General features: G+C 35.2%; 1 protein-coding gene across 1 annotated transcript in view; it reads right to left on the reverse strand.

Moving 5' to 3' along the window:
* The window catches only part of RPAP2 (RNA polymerase II associated protein 2), a 76,935-nt gene that overhangs the window by 17,860 nt on the left and 38,648 nt on the right, over positions 1-20,427 (reverse strand). Inside the window, exon 11 of the mRNA XM_012661051.1 lies at positions 12,232-12,300. Coding sequence (XP_012516505.1) covers positions 12,232-12,300 — 69 coding nt within the window. The remainder of the gene's footprint in view (positions 1-12,231; positions 12,301-20,427) is intronic.

The raw sequence follows: 20,427 nt of genomic DNA on the forward strand, positions 1-20,427 counted from the left end.
AGAAATATATGAAGTTTGGTTCATTTGCTTTTGAAATTAAGAAAAGGAGGCAAGCTGGGCACAGTGGCTCATGCCTATAGTCCTAGCTAAGATGGGAGGATCACTTGAGCCCAGGAGTTTGAGCCTGCAGCAAGCTATGATTGTGCTACTGCACTGCAGCCTGGGCGACCCTGTCTCTAAAAAAATAAATAAATGATGTTACCAGATAACACTGACATTCAAGGCAAGGAGACAGAAACATACAGAGGAAACAGTGGGAAAGAAAGGTGAGTGAAAGAGGTTAGGGAAGAAAATGTTAAGAGGCAAATACACCTTGATGACATTTCCATTCTCTTTATGGGCCATATCCTACCAGTTACTCTTTCATTCTTCCAGCCTTGCCTGTTTAATGTCTCCTTCTCCTCTGATACCAACATGTTGAAGCTTCTATCCTGAGAAGAAGTCTTCTGATGATTTAGCATGTCATTAATATTATAATCCCCCTTCCTTTTCTCTTCTGCCTACCAAATGGAAAGAGTGGTCAACATCTGCTACATCCAGTATCCCACGCTTGTGTATTACAGCAGCCTTTCAGTATGGTCTCCACTCCTATCATTCTATGGAAACTGCTTTCTTGAAGGTCACCCACAACCACTTAATTACCAGAACTACAGCCTTTTTAAGTCCTTATCCTTGTTCAGCAGAGAACAACTATTTCATCTTCAGAAAGCTAGTTACCACCTCTTTCTGGAACCTTAAACCCACTTTGGATTCCTTGACAGTGTTCTGGTTGTATACATACCTTTCTGAGGCACATTGTACAGTGGAAAGGGCATGTGTTTTGAAGTCAGATAGGTCTGAGTTTGAATCCCAGCTGTGACCTTGGATAAAGTGCTTGTCTTTTCAGAGCCTATTTCTTCCTCTGGTAAGTGAACACAACGACTGACCCTTACTGAATTGTGGGGATCAAATGAAATATATGTAAGGAGTCTAGCATGGTGTTTGTACATGGTTGGTGTTCAAAAAAATGTCTGTTTCTCCTCCTTCCCCATTTTCCACTTTCTCTGTATTCTTCAGGCATCCTTGGCCTAGATGCAACTGTTCCACAAGGATCTATCTCACTTTGACTCTGCATTTAACAACCCCTACCATCTCACCATTCAACTGGATAATCTGCCTGAATCTTAAACTGAACAGAAATAGTTTCAGTGCTTGCAGGATAGGTATAAAACCAAATGCATCATCTCCTTCGACTAGTCCTTCCTACCCATTTCCCTAAAGGCACCAGTATTAATATCCAGTCACCTGATCTTAATATCTTCAAATTATGTTTGACTTCCCCCTCAATATTGCTAAAACCTGTAGATTCTAGAGCTGTAATGTTTCTCATCATTTGTCTCTCCCTTTTTATTTTTACTGTAATCATTTTAGTTCATTGTCTCATTGCTCTTTGTTTAACAAGACTGATACTAGTAGAGGCTTTGAGAAAATCAATTCCATCAGTGGTAGGGGCAAGATCCAGAATGTGAGAGATTAATGAAAAGCACTGGAATCACTGAGAACAGATGAGCGCTTCAAAAAGTTTGGTAGGTAAGTGGATGACAGTCTGAGGTCAAGGACAAAGGACAGGTGTATTTGTTTTTACTGTTTTGATTTTTAAACTTTAATTTATTTTTTATTTTACTTTAGAGACAAGGCCTCACTCTGTTCCCCAGGCTGGGGTGCAGTGGCACAATCATAGCTTACGGTAACCTTGAACTCCCAGGCTTAAGTGATCCCCGCCCCATCCCCCCAACCTTGGCCTTTCAAAGCACTGGGATTACAGGTAGGAGGCACCATGCCTGGCCTAAACTTTAAAGATGAATAAGCACTTGTAGGCAGGAGGGAAGGAATCAACAAAGCAAGAAGTGATAGCGTGCTAACTAATCTCATTCGTTTATTCACTCATTCACTGCCATGTATTTATTATAAATTTATGATGTTCTAGGCACAACGCTAAATGCTAGGTATATAATAGTGAGTAAAATCAGACAAAACCAGCACCTAAAAATCTTTAAGTCCAGTGAGGGAGGCAGACATTAATCAAGTAATCATATAATTAAATATAAAATTGAAAACAGGATAAGTATTATATTAGTAAAGAGAAATATTAAATATATAGTGCTGTGAGGGCCTATTTATAGAGCTATTTGATCTAGTCAGGGAAAGTTTCTTTTTTTTTTTGTTTTTTTTTATTTCAGCATATTATGGGGGTACAGATGTTTAGGTTACGTATGTTGCCCTTGCCCCCCTGTCCTCCCCTAAGTCTGAGTTTCAAATATGTCCATCCTTTGGGTGGTGCGCACTGCACTCTTTGTGTATGCAAACACCCATCCCCTCCTCCCCCCTCCCCCCCAGGGAAGGTTTCTTGAGGAGGAAATACTTGCTCAAGTTCTGAAAGATGAAGGGAAATAAACCAAGGTAAGAAAGGAGGGAAGAACATTCTGGGCCTGTGTCCTATGATGAGAGAAAGTATGATGGAAAGGGTATGAAAGAGGGTCAAAGTGGCAGGAATGGGGTAGGGTGGTGCAAGATGGAGCTGGAGAAGAAAGAATGGGCTCAACCGTGCAGGGTTGTGTAGGCCACAATAGGAAGTTTTTCTCTCAGAGCAATTAGAAGCCTTTGAAAGGGTGGCCCAAGATGCAAGACAGGATCAGATCTGACTCCAGATCTCTGCAAGACTCATCTTCTTAAAGCAAATGTTTTGTGTTGGTATTCTGCTCAAAACTTAAAATGACTTTCACTGCCCGCTGAATTAAGTTTACCTGCCATTAGATCTATCTCTACAACAGATCCAACCTCTTTCTAGTTATCTTGTACTCTTGATTACATATTTTTTTGCTTTTCATGCTGGAGGTACTTCCTAGAATACTCTCTTCTATTTGTTTCTATTTTTTAAAATCCTTTCTGTCTTTTGAACGTATCACCTTTTTATGATCCTCCTAATTGTGATCTTTTACTTCTTTGAGCACCAACAATAGTTCTTTTTTGGCAATTAGCACATTCAACTTTTTTTTGTAGTTGTACACATATTGATCTTCTCCTTTCCTCAATCTCCAGTAGGCTGTAAAGTCTTTGAGGGCAAGAAATTTGTTTAATCTTTGTATTCCCTATAGGGTCTAAGACATAGTCTTACCCATATATGGCACAACCCATAAACATTTGTTGGATATTTTTGAGACCAATTTCTAAGTATTTGAAAAATTTTCCATTACTGTGTACATGGCTGCTTCTACACTGATTTATAGTTCTGATGCTACAGGAAAGTGTGAGTCTAATCTTTTCTGGTCTACATGGGCTCTGCTTATGCTGGTTTTCATGACATGCTATTAAAGACAAAAAAAGTCCAAACAAATTCTTTTTTGTTGTTGTTGTTGGCACAAATTCTTCAGAAGGAAAATCAGGGCTACAAGTAATGTGCCTCTATAAGTAATGTCCCTATCAGTCCCTTAGCTGACAATCAGAGGGTACTACCTCAGGGAAGAAACTCAAATTACTTTAGAGCACCTAGTTCAAAGAAGCGGTATTAATGAACACTCGGGATCTTTTCATTAAGTGAGGAAAAAAAAGTAGAGAGTAAAAAAGGAAAATGTTATTCTAGAGCTATTTCTAAAAAATTCCCTAAATGTGATTTGAGCAAAGAATCAGAAACTCACATAAAATAACTTTCTAAACTTCCCTATTCATTGATAAGACTTATTCCCAGAATAAAATGTGAAGAATGAACTGCAAGAGGAAAAAAGGCCCATAGTTGTAGTGAGAATCTCTAAGCAAAATGGAGATTTAAAACGTATTTTAACATTAAAAAAAATCAACTTACACATTTTATTTTGCTCTTCACCACCTTTAGTATAATGCTGAAGTACCAAACTACTCCATTGTTTTCTTTTGCATTTAGGAAAAGTTCCTCATCTTTGATATGAAGAGCAATACAGGTTGAGTATCCCTTATCTGAAATGCTTGGGAAGAGAAGTGTTTCAGATTTTGAATTTTTTCAGATTTTGGAATATTTACATTGTATACTTACTGGTTGAGCATCCCTAATCCCAAAAATCCAAAACCTGAGATGTTCCAATGAACATTTCCTTTGAGCATCATGTCAGTGCTCAATAAGTTTTGGATCTTCAATTTCAGATTTGAGATATGCAACATGTATAATGTCAACTAACGTCTGCAGTAGAAAGAGTAATGGGTGTTCCTCTCATTTACTTACATGAGCACTCTGTAATCTTTCCATAGAAAGAGTGACCAGCCATATCATTCAATGTATTCTTTGCCAACCTTAATGACTAACAAAGTATAACACTTGGGCTGTGTCACCATGGATCTCTGTTTATTTGAAAAATTAAGTTGTTTCCTATGCTAAATATACTCATATTTATTATCTCTTTCTGTAGCCTTTGATATATTGCATTAAAACACTTTCTTACTTTTGACAAGTCATAGTTGAATTCTCACTGCCAAGTTGATTTAACCTGGATTTAGTCAAATCCCTCATACTGCCTACAGAAAAATAATACCCAGTAATAAGGTTAAGTAACTTGTGCAAGGCTACGATGCTAGTTAGGGACAAAAATAGGAAATAATACATAATGAGACTGAGTTAGAGGTTTCAAGAGACCCTTGTATAGTAAAAGGTGGTATCTGGAGTAAAAGAATTACATTTAATAAAAACATAATGTTAAATAAAAATTAATTACATGAATTAAAATCACATTTAATGTTATCTTAGGCACAAAGTTAAAGTTTCAAAATGTAAAAATCCAAGAGGCATGTGAGGCTATTAAGTACTATTAAGAACCTCTAAGAGAAGCAAAGAAAGTAGACAAGAAACATATTATGAAGAGTATGTAATTATGGACTTTCCATTTCAGAACTATTATCTAGAAAACTGAGATAAAAACTTTGATTATAAAAGACTATGATAGCCAAATAAAATAAAATGTTTTTCTTATAACAGATGGTTTATGTCCTGATAATGTTTGCATTTAATGCTTTAGGATTACCTATTAATAAGGAAGCAGGGATGCTTTCCATTGATATTTCTAATTCTAAAGAAACAAGTTCTTTGTGACTTACTTTGTAGTGAGCTATTACACATAGGTTTGTTTAAAGGGCTGGGTTGTAGTGACTTTAAAACTTTATATCTAAATCCTGTTTGTGACAGATCTACAGACCAGCTTTGTAGATGAGTGTTGGAAAAGCTTTTCTTCATCATTGTTGCTACGTAACAATGCTCACAGAATAGTGGCTCCAGCTTTTTTTCCCTAATGCTCTAAGATTAAAATGGAATCAACCATGGGTGTCCATATGCAATGAGTGTCACACGCTTACAGTGCAGAACCCTGAGGCTGGGAGTAACAGTGCCCTTGAGCCTCATGCTTCCCAGCTCTCAGGGAGCTGAGTCAGGCTGTGAAGATGGCACTGGCAGATCTGGGGCCTGCTCCTGAAATTGAGGCTGTAATTGGTAAGGGCCAACTGCTGCGAACTGTTGTCATCACCACCATTGTTGCTGCTTGGGGAGCACATCTTTTTGCTTAGGATCCTTGGTGACTTTCAGTATAGATTATGGCCCAAGGTTGGGGACTCTCAGCTGCTTATGAATTTGAAAAAGACTAAAATTACAAAACTGCCAAAGATATAGGGAAATCTGAGGGGAAAAATCACTGTAGAAAGTAGGCTTTAATTAAAAATCTAAACAAATATTGTTATTTCTCTGGAAAGTATCTGGATTCCCACATAGCTCTGCTGGCTAAGGGGAAAGTTATTTCAATTAAAAAATACATTTTTTAAATATAAACTCTCAGTAATAAGTATGGGGGGTAATAGAAATAATCTAATTATTGTTTAATACTCAGTAAATACTTAAACTTCACAATGACAAAAGTGATGAGATAGTAACATTGTAAGATAAACAAATCCAAGATTTATACAAGCAAAAAAACCAAAGAATCACAAAGAGTTTTATGGATACTGAGGAATCCAAAAGAAATACCAGTTCAGAAGAAATACCTGTTCAGACATTTAATTTATATGATCTCAAATTCAACACTATGACCATTTTTTTTTTTTTTTGGCTCATAGGTACTTATTTTATGTATTGGTAGAAATTCCTAGAACATAAGAAATTGATTTTATAAGTCCACGAAGGTCTAAAATCAATTAGAATAGGCATATTTAAGTTTTGGAGAAACCGCATATATAAGCCCCTAAAATGATTACTGCATGTGAGGCAAGACAAGATGACTTTTAAGGTTCAATTTTTGGAACTTTCATACATTGTTAGTGGAATTGTAAAATGATGCAGCTGCCAGGGAAAACACTTTGGCAATTTCTCAAAAGGGTAAACATAGACTTACTTTGCTGCTGTTGATGAGGGGGAAAAAACAAAAAACTGAAAAAACAAAAAAAACCCAGAGTTACCATATGACCCAGCAATTCCATTTCTAGGAGAGTTACCCAAGAGAACTAAAAACATATGTTCTATACATGCATGTTTATAGCACTGTTGTACAGAATAGCCAAAAAATGGAAATAACCCAAATGTCCATCAACTAATGCATAAACATACGTGGTATAGCCACAGAATGGAATATTACTTGGCCATAAAAAAGGATGAAGTACTGTTACACACCACAACATGGATGAACCTTGAAAACATGTTAAGTGAAAGAAGCCTGACACAAAAGGCCACATATTACATTATTCCATTTATATGAAATGTTCAGAACAGGTAAATCCATAGAGACAGACAGTAGATTAGTGGTTGCCAGAGGGCGGGAGCAGAAGAAATTGGGAACCATTATAATAAATATGAGGTTTCTTTTTGGGGTGATAGAAATGTTCTGGAATTAGATAGTAGTAATTGTTGTACAACCTAGTGAATATATTAAAAAACAGTGAATTGTACACTTTAAAATGGTGAATTTTATGCTATATGAGTTTTATCTTAATTAAAAAACGAGTTAAATATAAAAATTCCATAGTTATAAGGAAATATAAAAAATAATTTCAATGATCTTCTAATATGGTCTCAAATACCCAGAACTAAATTTGGAATCTTAAGAGAAAGGCTTGGGAATACTTCTGATAACAAATTCATTTCTAAGGAACCATCTCTTTGTTTTTCATGGTGTGCTCACAAATTTTTCTGAAGAAATTAATGATGCACAGGCTTTAAAAAAACAGCCTACTGAGGCAAAAAGCCTTAGTCACATCTTTCCATTCATGCCTGGTAGCCCTAGGGAAGTGACTCTCCAGAGTATCTATTTGAATGATGGTTACCTAAAGTGGCTGCCCATGTCCAGTGATGGCTTTTGTTTAGTGATCATGGTCAAGTTGAGCTTGTTTAAATACCATTTCCCAGGGCTTACATGCTACTCCCTGAACAACAGGAATACTCAAAGCTTTTAGAGGAAATAAACTATTGCATGGTCTCTGCCTAGGAAGCGGGCCACAGTTCACTGGAAACAGCCAGTTCAGATAAACAAAATGAAAGCAGACATTTTTGGAGATGGTCTTGAAAGCTTTCCATTAGAGAACATCAAGGGCATAGAACTAGGAATAGCATGAATCCATGGTAGACTTCTAAAAGTCACTCTACCCTATGTCCTTTCTAAGTAATACAAAGTATTCATCTCCTTCACTGAATAACCAAATAATTCCCACAGAAGACAATAAACATCTCTTTCCCTCACCACCTACTAAGAGACATTTGACTCCTACACCACAATTAACCACAGACCGCCAGAATACAAAATAATGGGCTACTTATGACGGTTCCATGTTAAACTTGGGTTAAAAAGGTACATTTTAAGTACAAGCACTCTTGTGTACAAGGAATCTTGATCCCCATTTCTGGCACATAGGGTGCACAGACAGGGACTCAGGCCAGTTAAGTGGCTTCTCAATAGCTTTCTAAATGGTTTCTCTTTGGCTGCCAGTTTGGTCTGGACCTTTTCTTAGATTGTTCTGCTTTGGTTCAGCATCAGCACAGTCCCCTCTTGTGTTATAAGCTGAAGTATAATGACAGAGGTCAAAGAAGGCTTGGGAAGACTAAGAGCAAAAGGAAGAGAGAAAGAAGAAATGGGACAGAGCTGAGGGAAGTGTTCTATGGTTCTATTCCCAAAATACCAGTCAGTATCTTTTCAAAGAAACTATTCTGAATACTGTGACCATGACGATATAAAGTGATTCTTTACTTTCTGGTTTCCTATATTGTGGGTAAGATAGGAATTATGAGGAATATAAAATTGAATTTATGATGCACTATGATAATGCATCATAAAATATACTTTTATATAATTGGTTATTGTGCTTTCTAATTTGGTATGTAAACACTTCAGAATAAATACATGAACAAGCTTTACAAAGTAGAGTATATAGGTAGTAAAGTATTTACAGAAGACTATATACATATTTCTACACACTTTTATTAATGTCACACACCAAAGACTGTGAAGAGCCTAACAATTTATTAGGGCATATTTACTTGGAAAAATCAGATTCAACTTTGTATTATTTCAACATATAGTACCTTTTCTGGGAATAAAAGCTGATGTAAGAGTAAAATCTAATAAAGTTCAACTGAGATGCAAAATTATAACCAAATGCTTAGGCAATAAATCTCAGCAATTACTAGGTTACTTTAGTTCATTTCTTATCAGTTCTTTAAAAAGAATTGGTCAATCAGTGATCATTATCATAGATGTTCTTCTACATATAAGGAGTTCTTGAGAATCTTTAAAATATTTATTCAACAAAAATGAGAGGACTAAAGGGATATTAATTTCTTCATTGTTGAACAAATATATACTGTTGAAGCTCTGCTTTAAAAGGTCTTTTCATATGCTACTGGCAACCAGTTAGGGTCTGAATACATAGCACAAATATCAATAAATGTTGCAACCACAATAGCAATTCAAGTCCCATGGAATCGGCAAGAAATCTAAATAGAGTGGGAATGCGTCGTGGTATATTTTCATATGTAGATGCATTTTATTGAGTGTGCAGTGCTCAATTGTACCAACTCTATTCAATCAAATTTTTTTCTGCAATTATATAAATATAAAATTCCCATCAGTACACACTGATAAATTACATGTTGTGGTCCAAATTTTTTTAACGCTAATATATCTATGAAAGTACAATGGAAGTCACCAGATGCTTTGCTACCAAAACACCTTATTTACTTCAAAGAATAAAAATATGAAAATTCAAGACTTAGCCTTATTTCTGTTGTTCTGAACTATCACATTTTAGTCAAATGTTGATTTTTTTCCCTTTAACAAGAGATAGACTTCAGCCAGTACAGCAACATACTAATACAATTATATATAGGTGTGTGTATGTATCCTTTCCAAGTGGTTCACATGAGGAATTCTGAAAACAGCTTTCATGCATTAATCAAATGGTAGTAATAAATTTTTGCAATATTCATATACAAAGAATAGCACTATTATTGTAATATACTGAACACATTACCTTATTATAGTCATCTTTAGTGACTACTTCTGAACTGCCATTCAGAATCTTTTTCCTAGCTATAAAGACTTGTAAGAAGCTTGTTTTTTTAAACATGAATTCCAGAAATGCCTATAAGTTATGACTTTAAAAATTCCATTGGAAATTTGAGAGTAGATGTGAAGGTTTTTCTAAATCATAGGATAATTATTAAAAAAAATACTCCCATGTATGCCTATATTCAATCTTAGTGGCAATAAGCTAAAAAGCTGGGGTTACTGCTCCACAAATATGTGTGCATGTGTTTCCCCCTTTCTCTTTATATGTGCGTATCTCTTTGGGCATCTAAAGTCTCCATATTTTTCACCGTAAGGCTCTTTATCCAACACTGGCCCTCATGCCTACTTTTTCTTTCCCCAACAAAATGCCTTATTCTCTAAAAATTAACTGTGAGACTGTAAGGGGGAATAAAGAGTGGTGGAAATATAAATTAAAGTATAATTAAACTTTGTAGAAGTCATGGGATTAGTTTTAACATGATGAATATACACTTTAATTTTATCCCTAACTTGTACAGTAATACTTGCTGTAAAAGAGTGATAAAAGGACAAAGCTGGGGATGAAAGAGGCTATCAGTTGAGCCACAGATTCCCTGGGGGAGAGAAATATGAAAAGCTAAAAGGAATTTGTAAGAAAAGAGGAAATAAGAAATAAAATAATATGGGTGCAGGAGACAAATCTTAGAAGCTGATGATCAAAGAAGGAGATTCAGCCAGTGAGCATACAGAATGTGCAAATGCAGAATGAGAAGGATCTGTAAGGAGGGCCTATGGCAAGTTAGAGAGAATTATGAAAAAATAAGATTTTAAACAACTAGGAAGTATCATTTGACTTGGTGTCTACAGTGACCAAAGATTTTAAAAGAAAACAAAAGGGCCCTATCTGGAAAGGATTTCAGTTGTCCAGAGATCAAAAGAACCAAAGAGTAGGAGAAAGAAGGCTAGATCTAGCTCTAGGAGAGCATAAAGAAAGAGAAGAATGCAAGGCAAATTACAAAAGGAAATAGTGTTTACTGCTGTAACTTCAAGATTGATTATACAATGTGAAATATACAATATACCTAAGATGTGTGTAAATTGTTCCTTGAATTTAATTAAGTTACTATTTTTATGGGTCACTGACCCTTGAAATAAGAGGTTCTCTACATTACATCCAAAATTAGGAAAGTCAAATAGTGCTTAAAAGGACAAGCAAAGCTTTCAATATTTTGTGCCACATGGGTGCTTCTATTAAAATCAAACACTAGAGGTTTATTTTTGTATGGAATAATCATATGAAATTTTAATGGTACCCTTTATTATTTAATTTTACTTTTTTTTTTTGGTTCGTTGCTATACATTTTGAATAAGACATGACATCAGTTTAATGCAAAAAAAGCAAGATTCAACGTGTCCTCAGTAAGCAGCTGCTCATGAAGATAATACTTCCAGTCACTGGCTTAGAAAGCAAGATTCTGAGATTACTGGGCCAAGGCTTCTGACTTGTCAAATCAAAAAGGTTACTTCCCCTTTAGTATAATAAATTGCCGAAGTACAAGTTAAACAGTTGTCTATGAGGGTTTATTAGCAGGTCTATGATATGGTGGGTAAGCAGAGATACTGTCATTTTCTTTGCCAGTGACCAAAATATTTACAAATTTCATAAAATGGAAAGAACTTGCTAAAAAATTAATAAGATCTGTTTTACAAATTACCAATTCAGCTGGAACACTGAATAGTAGAAATGACAAAAGATTTGTTCTTACGGTTGATAAAAAATTTATATCAGGGCATTCAAGTAAAGTTATTTTCTGTGTTATGATTTAATGAATCATGTGAGTTGTATCTGGTTGGGTGACACAGACGCTGGCTCACTGAAGCTTACTCTAATGCTTCTCAGCACAGCTTTCCTTGGGACGGTAAAGCCAGAATAACATGTCAGACTGAAGTAATATCAAAGAAAGAGAAAGCAGAGTGGAAGATGCTATGAGGTCGACTCATAACACTTTCTGACCTGTGAGTTGTCTGGTAAGTTTCCAATGTCCTATGGGCTTCAATGACCTAACAAGGGCCAAGCAGCAACAGTAATGCAGTAACGAATGGTCCTCAAAAGAAGACTTTTGCAATTCAAGCTGAAATGGTTTAAATGGTTTAAACCCTGTTGAAAAACAGCCTTAGAAACCACTAGTGGTTTCTAAAAACGTGAATGAATATTAAATGTTTCATATATGCTTGTATAGTAAGCATCTACTTTAGTTCCTTTAAATATGTTAGATTTTAAAATGTACATTAACTTGAAAATTAAACTTTTCTGATTGATAAAGTATATTGAAGAAAAATAAAACAGCACAACATATGTAAAAATAACATATAAAATAATGAAGCCCATTCAATGTTAACAAAATGAAACTAAAGGACTATTCTGTATGCATCCAACATGAGGATGTTCTCTTTCAAAAGAAGATTACAGTGTTTGTGAAGAACAGGTCCTCAGAAGAAAAGATGGTAAAAAATATAAAAAGAATGATTAGTTTATCAAAATATGGCATATCACTTTACATAAAATTATTTTATCATAAAGGAAAATAAGGCATAAAATAGAGGTATGATATTTTCCATGGCAGTTTATGAAATCAGTGAAATAACTTTGTCTTTCCCAAATCAAAATTCTTCATATTTAGTGTTCAGAGTTAAAATCTGAGAGAGTACTTACAATGACAGCAACACCATAGCAATTAAGGTCCACTCTGCAGGTTTGTGCATAATATTTCTATTTGTTAATCTGAAAGATAGTAAGATAAAATTTACCCAAGGATTGTTACATTTAAATAAATAAATCTTCTATTTCTAGATAAAATCAGATTTATAATATTATGTGTCAAAGGAGCACTATTTTTTAAAATATTTGTTATATTTGACAGGAAAAAGTCAGTAGTATAATAATGTGGCTTGATATTCAGTATCTGATAATTACCATCTCAAAAAGGAAGTGTTCCAACCCCGCTTTTATTATAATATTACTACTAGACAAGATGAGAATATAGGAACAACGTGGGAAATTAAACTGCATGGTTTATTAAAACACACACACACATAGAGGATGTTACACCCCTGCCAACATACTCTATGCTTTCCCCTAATCAAACCCTTTATTCAAGCTAACAAGATAAGCAATATCTTTTTTTTTTGGATCCAGGGTCTCACTAGGTTGCCCAGGCTGGAGTGCAGTGGTTATTCACAGGTGCAGTCATAGCATACTACAGCCTCTAACTCCTGGGCTCAAATGATCCTCCTGCCTCAGCCTCCAGAGTAGCTGGGACTATAGGCACATGTCACTGCCTGGTTTAAGGTATGCAATTTCTGATTTTAATTTTACTTCATCTTTTGCACCTTTCTGTGCTAGGCTGGCAGCAGGCAATTAAGGGATGTTACAATCCATAATGTATAGAAATGAGAGTTGGCTTAAAAAATTGTAAGACTAGGTCTTTATTAAAGAAAACTTAAGTTTTAAAAAATCAGAGGTAAATTCTATCACTTAGCCATTGAAGGCAACAAAATACTGTGTAGTCATCTTAGTTTCTCAGAAAACATTTAGAAAGATCACTCTAAATTAAAAAATGATATATATCAATAAGAAAGTATCACCCAATAAATAAATCACAAAGGATATGTGCAGGCATTTTATCAAGGAGGAAAGTTGAAATGGCCAATAAACTTTGAAAAGGAGCTCAATCTCACTAGTAATCTAGGAAATTAATATAAAAACAATAACATCAGACTGGCCAAAATAAAGACTGACAATATCAAGGATTGGTGAGGACAGGAAGAAATAGTACCTTTAACACACTGTTGTTGTGAGCAACTGAACAACAATTTGGCAATATGTAATAAAGTTGAAAATGCATATGAACAGCCCAGCTTTTCTACTTCTAGATATAAAGCCCCCAAAAACTCTCTCACTGGCTGGCTGCAGAGACTGATGCCTGTAATCCTAGCACTTTGGGAGGCCGAGGAAGGAGGATCATTTAAGGTCAGGAGTTTGAGGCCAACCTGAGCAAGAGTGAGACCCCATCTCTACTAAAAAATAGAAAAATTAGCTGGGCTTCGGGTGCACGCCTATAGTCCTACCTACTCGGGAGGATGAGGCAGGAGGATCGCTTAAGCTCAGGAGTTTGAGGTTGCTGTGAGATAGGCTGACACCATGGCATTCTAGCGTGGGTGACAGAGCGAGACTGTCTCAAAAAACAAACAAAAAAAACCTCTCTTACTTATGCATAAGGAAATGTGTATGAAGACTGTTAATGCAACTCTGCTTATAATAGGGGAAAAATAAATTGTGGCATATTTATAAAATACTAATAGTTAAAATGAATTAGATTTACATATTTTGCCAATAATTTTGAATGAAAGAAAGTGAGCATGGTATTTTATATAAATCAAGAACAGACAATACTAAATACTATTTATGTGTGTATGTATGTATCTACATATATGCGGTAAAAATATAAAAACAAAGACTGGAAGGATATACACCTACTTAATAGTATCAGTTGCCTCTGAGAAGGAAAGGAGAATAGATTGAGAATGGGTGTAATGGGGACTTCATGTCTTCCTCCTCCTTTGCACTGGCTGTTCTAGCTGTCTGAAAGTATCTTACCCCAGATAAGTTTCCTTCTGTCATCTTTGTAATAAGGCCTATTTGGGCCACCCCATTACAAAGTACAACTTGCCCTCTACCTCCCAGCCCAATACTCCTGATGCCCTTATATGTTTTTCTTTTCTTTTTCCCTACCATTCATTATCTTTTAACATAATTACTATTTATTACCTATTTTCTCTTGCCTAAGGGCAGGAATCTTTGTGTTCTTCACCTATTTATTCCAGGTGCCCAGAACAAGTGCCTGGTAGTTAGTAGGCATTCAATTAATACACTTTGAATGAATTAATTAACCTATGTTTTCTTTTATTTAAAAATGTACATCTGAATCAAATTTTAGAAAATATTAAAATGAATTAATTCTGAGTGGAGGGTATATTTTGTTGCATTAATGTGAATTTCCCCCATAGTTTAAAATGTTTTTCAAAATTAAAAAAAGCCTAGATGATATGCAAAGGGAATACAGTTAAAGTCTGACAGATAATACCCATACCCAGATCTGTTCTTAGTAATGTTTAACGTTGGACATGTTATTTGATGGCTGTAAAACTTTTTTTTTTAATTTGGCAAAATAAGGACAATAATACTACCTACCTTATAGGGTTTTTGTGAGGATTAAATGTACAAAAGACATCTATATTGCCAAATCCAACTACATTTTTCAGTCATCTTAATCAGCAGCATTTGACACAGTTAATCACTCCCTTCTCTATGGACCATTTTCTTGACCTAGCTTTCCCTTGCTTGGTAACCCCCAGCCCCAAACTGGCACTCTCCTTCTCAGACCTTTTAATATTGGAGTGTCCCAGGACCTCTGCCCTTATGTCTCTTCTCTCCTCCATCAGTGTTTTTTTCCTTGGTGATGTTACCCAATTTCATAACTATAAATATTAGATAACTATGTGCTGACAACTCTCAAATTTATTTTCTCTAGCCTAGACCTCTTCCTTGAATTTTAAGACTTTTAGATCTTATGGTCCCTTTGGCATCTCAGAACTTAGTACAGCCAAAATTGAGTTCTTCATCTTCCTCCCAAAACCAGGTCCTTCTGTGGATATCCTCATCTCAGTAAATGGCTTACCCTATCCTTCCAGAATCCAGTTGCTCAGGCCAAAAATCTTGTGGTTAAACTTGACTCTTTTTATGTCTAATGTTCAACTTGTCATCAAATCCTGGTGGTTCTACTTTCAAAATAGAGTCTCATCACTTATTATCTCCGCTGCTTTCTCTTTGGTTCACACACCAGTTCTTGCCTAGATTACCAAAATAACCTCCTTATCGGTCTCCCTGCCTCTGACAATCTGTCATAATTCTCAACTTAGCAGACAAAGTGAGGCTATTAAAAAATGTATGTTATATCATCTTATTCCTCTGTTCAGAACCCACCGATTGCTCTCCATCTCAGTCACTAAAAGCCAAAGAATTACCACAGCTATAAGACTTATACCATCTATACCATACCCAACCTCTACCCCACATTTCTCTGCTCATATCTCTTTCTACTCTTGCTTCTGCTCATTTCTCCTGCCTCACCAACCACCTAAATATTCTGTGAATACACCAGGCCTGTTTCTGCTTTAGATTTAGAGCCTTTGCACCTGCTGTTCCCTCTGTCTGATATATTTTCACATTGAAAATTGCAACTTTCTTATTCCTTAGTACCATCTCGTTTCCCTGCTTCTAGTGAGAAATGGAGAAAGGACTGGTAAGGGAAAAAAGGCATATATCAACACATAATAATAACATACATAGTATGTTTTAAAAAATTTTACATATCCCCTCTTTTAGAATGTAAGTTCCATGAATGAAGGGAATTTTTTGTCTGTTTTATTCACTGTTGTACCTGTAGCAAATAAAACAGAATATATCAGATAACCAAAGGAGCTCAAAAGAGGATAAGTGGCCGGGCTTGGTGGCTCATGCCTGTAATCCCAGAGCTTTGGGAGGTGAAGACACTAGGATTACTTGAGGCCAAGAGTTTGAAATCAGCCTGACCAAAACAGTAATTTCCAGCATAGATGCTAAATGAATATACTATTGTCTGAGTGATAACTCAAAAATGAAAATAGTAATACTTGATAGAAAACATTTAAAAAGCACATTTTTGAAACATAATATGAAATTCATACACATTTAGAAAAATAACTTGATTCATCACTGATGAAATTTAAAATGGACTTTTGTGTAAAATACAATTTTAGGGCAGAGGAGTTAGGCAAGAGAAGAAATAAAGGGCATCCAAATCGGAGAGGAAGAAGTCAAATTAGCCTTGTTTGCATACAATATGATCCTATATAGAGAAAACCCTAAAGACTCCACCAAAAACTATTAGAACTGATAAACAAATTCAGTAAAGTCACATACAAAATCATCATACAAAAATCAGTAGCATTTATATACATCAACAGCAAACAATCTGAAAAAGAAATCAAGAAAATGATCTCATTTAAAAAGCCACAAAAAATGTAAAATACCTAGAAATCAATCTAATCAAAGAAAGGAAAGATCTATACAAGGAAAACTATAAAACGCAGATGAAGGAAATGGAAGAGGACACATAAAAAAAGGGAAAGATGTTCCATGCTCATGGATTGGACGAATTAGTATTATTAAAATGACAATACTACCCAAAGCAATTTATAGATTCAATGCAAAATACCAATATGGCATTCTTAACAGAAATAGAAAAAATATCCTAAAATGTATATGGAACCACAAAAGACTCCAAATAGCCAAAGCAATCCTGAGCAAAAAGAACAAAGTTGGAAGCATCACAATACCTGACCTCAAAATTTATTACAAAGCTATAGTAACCAAAACAGCATGGTACTGGCATAAAAACAGACACACAAACCAATGGAACAGAATAGAGAACCCACATATAAATCCATGAATTTACAACCAATTCATCTTTGACAAAGGCACCAAGAACATACAGTGGGGCAAGAATAATCTTTTCAATAAATGGTGCTAGGAAAATCAGATAACTATATACAGAAAAATGAAGCTAGACCCCTATCTCTTACCATACACAAAAATCAAATTAAAATGGATTAATAACTAAAATCTAAGACCAGAAACTATGAAACTATGAGAAGAAAACATTTGGGAAATGCTCCAGGACATTGGTCTGGGCAAAGACTTTTTGTGTAAGACCTTACAAGCACAGGCAACCAAAGCAAAAATAGACAACTGGGATTACATCAAGCTAAAAAGCTTGTGCACAGCAAAGGAAACAAACAACAAAGAGAAAACCCACAGAATGAGAGAAAATATTTGCAAACTATCTACCTGACAAGGTATTAATAACCAGAATATATAAGAAGCTCAAACAACTCAACAGGAAAAAAAACAAAAACAAAAACAAAAAAACCAAATAATTTGATTATAAAATGGGCAAAAGATCTGAACAGACATTTCCCAAAAGACATATAAATGGCCAATAGGTATATTAAAATGCTCAACATCAGTAATCATCAGAGAAATACAAATCAAAACCACAATGTGGCATCATGTCACCCAGTTAAAATGGCTTATATCAAAAAACACGCAACAATAGATGCTGGTGAAGATGTGGAGAAATGGGAACCTATCAGGTCTGGAGCTGAGAGCAAACCGAACAGAACCCTAGTACACTGTTGGCAGGAATATAAATGAGTATAGCTGCTATGGACAACAGTATGGAGGTTCCTCAAAAAACTGAAAATAGAACTAACATATGATCCAGCAATTCCACTACTAGGTGTATATCCAAAAGAAACGAAATCAGGTATAGAAAAGATAGCTATACTCCCACGTTTACTGCAGCACTATTCACAATAGCCAAAATATGGAATCAACCTAAGTGCCCATCAACGGATGAATGGATAAAGAAAATGTGGTATATATACACAATAGAATATTATTCAGCCATAAATAAGAATGAAATCCTGTCATTTCCAGCAATACAGATGAACCTGGAGGCCATTGTATTAAGTGAAATAAGCCAGGCACAGAAAGACAAATATTGCATGTTCTCACTAACTTGTGGAAGCTAAAAAAGTGGATCTTATGAAGATACTAAGTAGACTGGCCAGGAAGGGGAGGGAGGTTGGGAGATGAAGTGTGTGTGTGGGAGAAGGGGGTGGGAAAGGATGGTAAACTGGTAAATTATATATTTTAAATAGCAAAAATGGTAAATTATATATTTTTTACCTCAATAAAAAGTAAAAAATAAATTTTAATCCAAATCTGATTTAGAAAGATATCTTGATTCAACACTGATGACAGTGAATCATTATCAAGCAGCTTCTGATGGAACCCGCTTTACACTATGACAGGTAAATCAATGTAACATTCTACTAGATAACAAACTTGTGATGCACTTCAGTGGAAGGGACAGCACTATTCACTGGGGAAAGATTCTACAAAGAGCTGGAAAAGCTGCTTTAATTTAGGTCCTAAAATAGGCTGTCAACTCTGGCAACACATTAGAATTACCTAGGGGGCTTTTAAAAAACACTAACGTCTGAGCCCAATTTTAGCCAAATGAAACTCATTCTCCAGGGGTGGAGCCAGGGATCTGTAGTTGTTAAAAGCTCCCCAGGTAATTCTGATGCACAACTGGCTTGAGAATCATTGTTCTACAAGTTCCTCTTATTGATTACCATTTCAAAGAGAAGGATAAGGTTATTTATATCAACTCTTTCCCACTATCAGTATTGATTTAAAAGATTTTTCAACACTCTAGTCATGGTCATCAACATGGTATTTTTTTCAGAGGCTTCACCTAGAAGTCCTAACCTACAATTAGTTGCAGACCTACTGAATTTGTCCTGTTGTAATCTGAAGACCACAAATCAGTTATTTTACCAGAGGTCATTTTGTATTCTAAGCAACTGACATTTTTCTAAAAGGCAGTAAAGCCAATTTAAGCAATTTTTTTATCAAAGCTATAGACTTTGACCTGCAGGTACTAAAGAGTAAAGGTTTTCAAAAATAACTTAATTAACACCAAGGTTTTTGGAACAGAAATTTATAAGATCCCCTAGCAAATAATGCATGTAATTTTTTGGCTTATTTTCTCCAAATTTTTTATTAAATTTCAAACATGTATATAAAAGTAGAGAGAAAATGAACTCCTATGTACTCATCACAACTTTGACAATTATGAACTCCTGACCAATCATGTTTCATCTGGACAGCCCCATATTCAGCACTACCCCAACCTAAATAATTTTGAAGCAAATCTCAGATATCATATAATTTCATTTCATCTAGTCTTTAATTTAATGTAAATAATGTAGAAAATAGCTGGAAGGGACTTACAGTCACATATTGGGAATGACAGAAAAAGGTGATAAAATAATATTTTATAAATATAAGAGGAAGGGAACATTTGAATGTCTCCTCGTATCTGCAGTGTTAGCTACCTCTTACAGGACTGAAGAACAATGTGATTCTTGTCTTGGTTAGCTTAGGTGTTGCAATGAGGCTTAGTTTCATAGGTAACAGAACCCTTTTAAGTGGAGCTTTTATTTGAGGTGATAAGTGAAATGACCTTTTTTCTTTTTCCTTACATCTTTGATACTAATGAGTACTGAGACAACCCATGGTAGATTTAAAGAATAAATAAATAAAACCTTTTAATAACAGTCCCATTAGATCTTTAAAGTTCTCCTGATATTTTACTGTAGACAGATGCGGAAAAAAAAAAAAAGTTCTCCTGATAAAAATGTCCAGGTCTGTTTTTTTTTTTTTTTTGGTCTAGAAAGACTACTGGTTCTTGACTTGCTGTACTCTTCAAAGTACATTGAATATACTACCAGATGGTCCTTTGATATGTATGTGAGGAAACTAGACAAATGTTTGGACTGCTGGCATCAGTAAGGCTGCCATTTCAGAGAATGGGAGATACAATTTAAATGTCTCAGTTTTAATGTTATTTCTTCAGGGAGGGTGTCCCTGATGATACAATTCTTCCCCACCTGACAAAGTCAATTCCCTATTGTAAGCTTCCATAACTACCTATACTATCCTTTTGTAAAATTTATTACACTTGTAACTATTGTCTTCCAGCTTTATTGAGGTATAATTGACAGCTAAAAATTATATATAAGTTGTATAATGTGATGATTTGATATACATATACACTGTGAAATGATTACCACAATCAAGCTAATTAACACATCCATCACCTCACATAATTTACCTTTTTTGTGTGTGTATGTGGTAAGAACACTTAAGACCTACTCTTTTAGCAAATTCCAAGTA

The sequence above is a fragment of the Propithecus coquereli genome, unplaced genomic scaffold (assembly GCF_000956105.1).
Source record: "Propithecus coquereli isolate 6110/MARCELLA unplaced genomic scaffold, Pcoq_1.0 Scaffold7, whole genome shotgun sequence".
Classification (NCBI taxonomy): domain Eukaryota; kingdom Metazoa; phylum Chordata; class Mammalia; order Primates; family Indriidae; genus Propithecus; species Propithecus coquereli.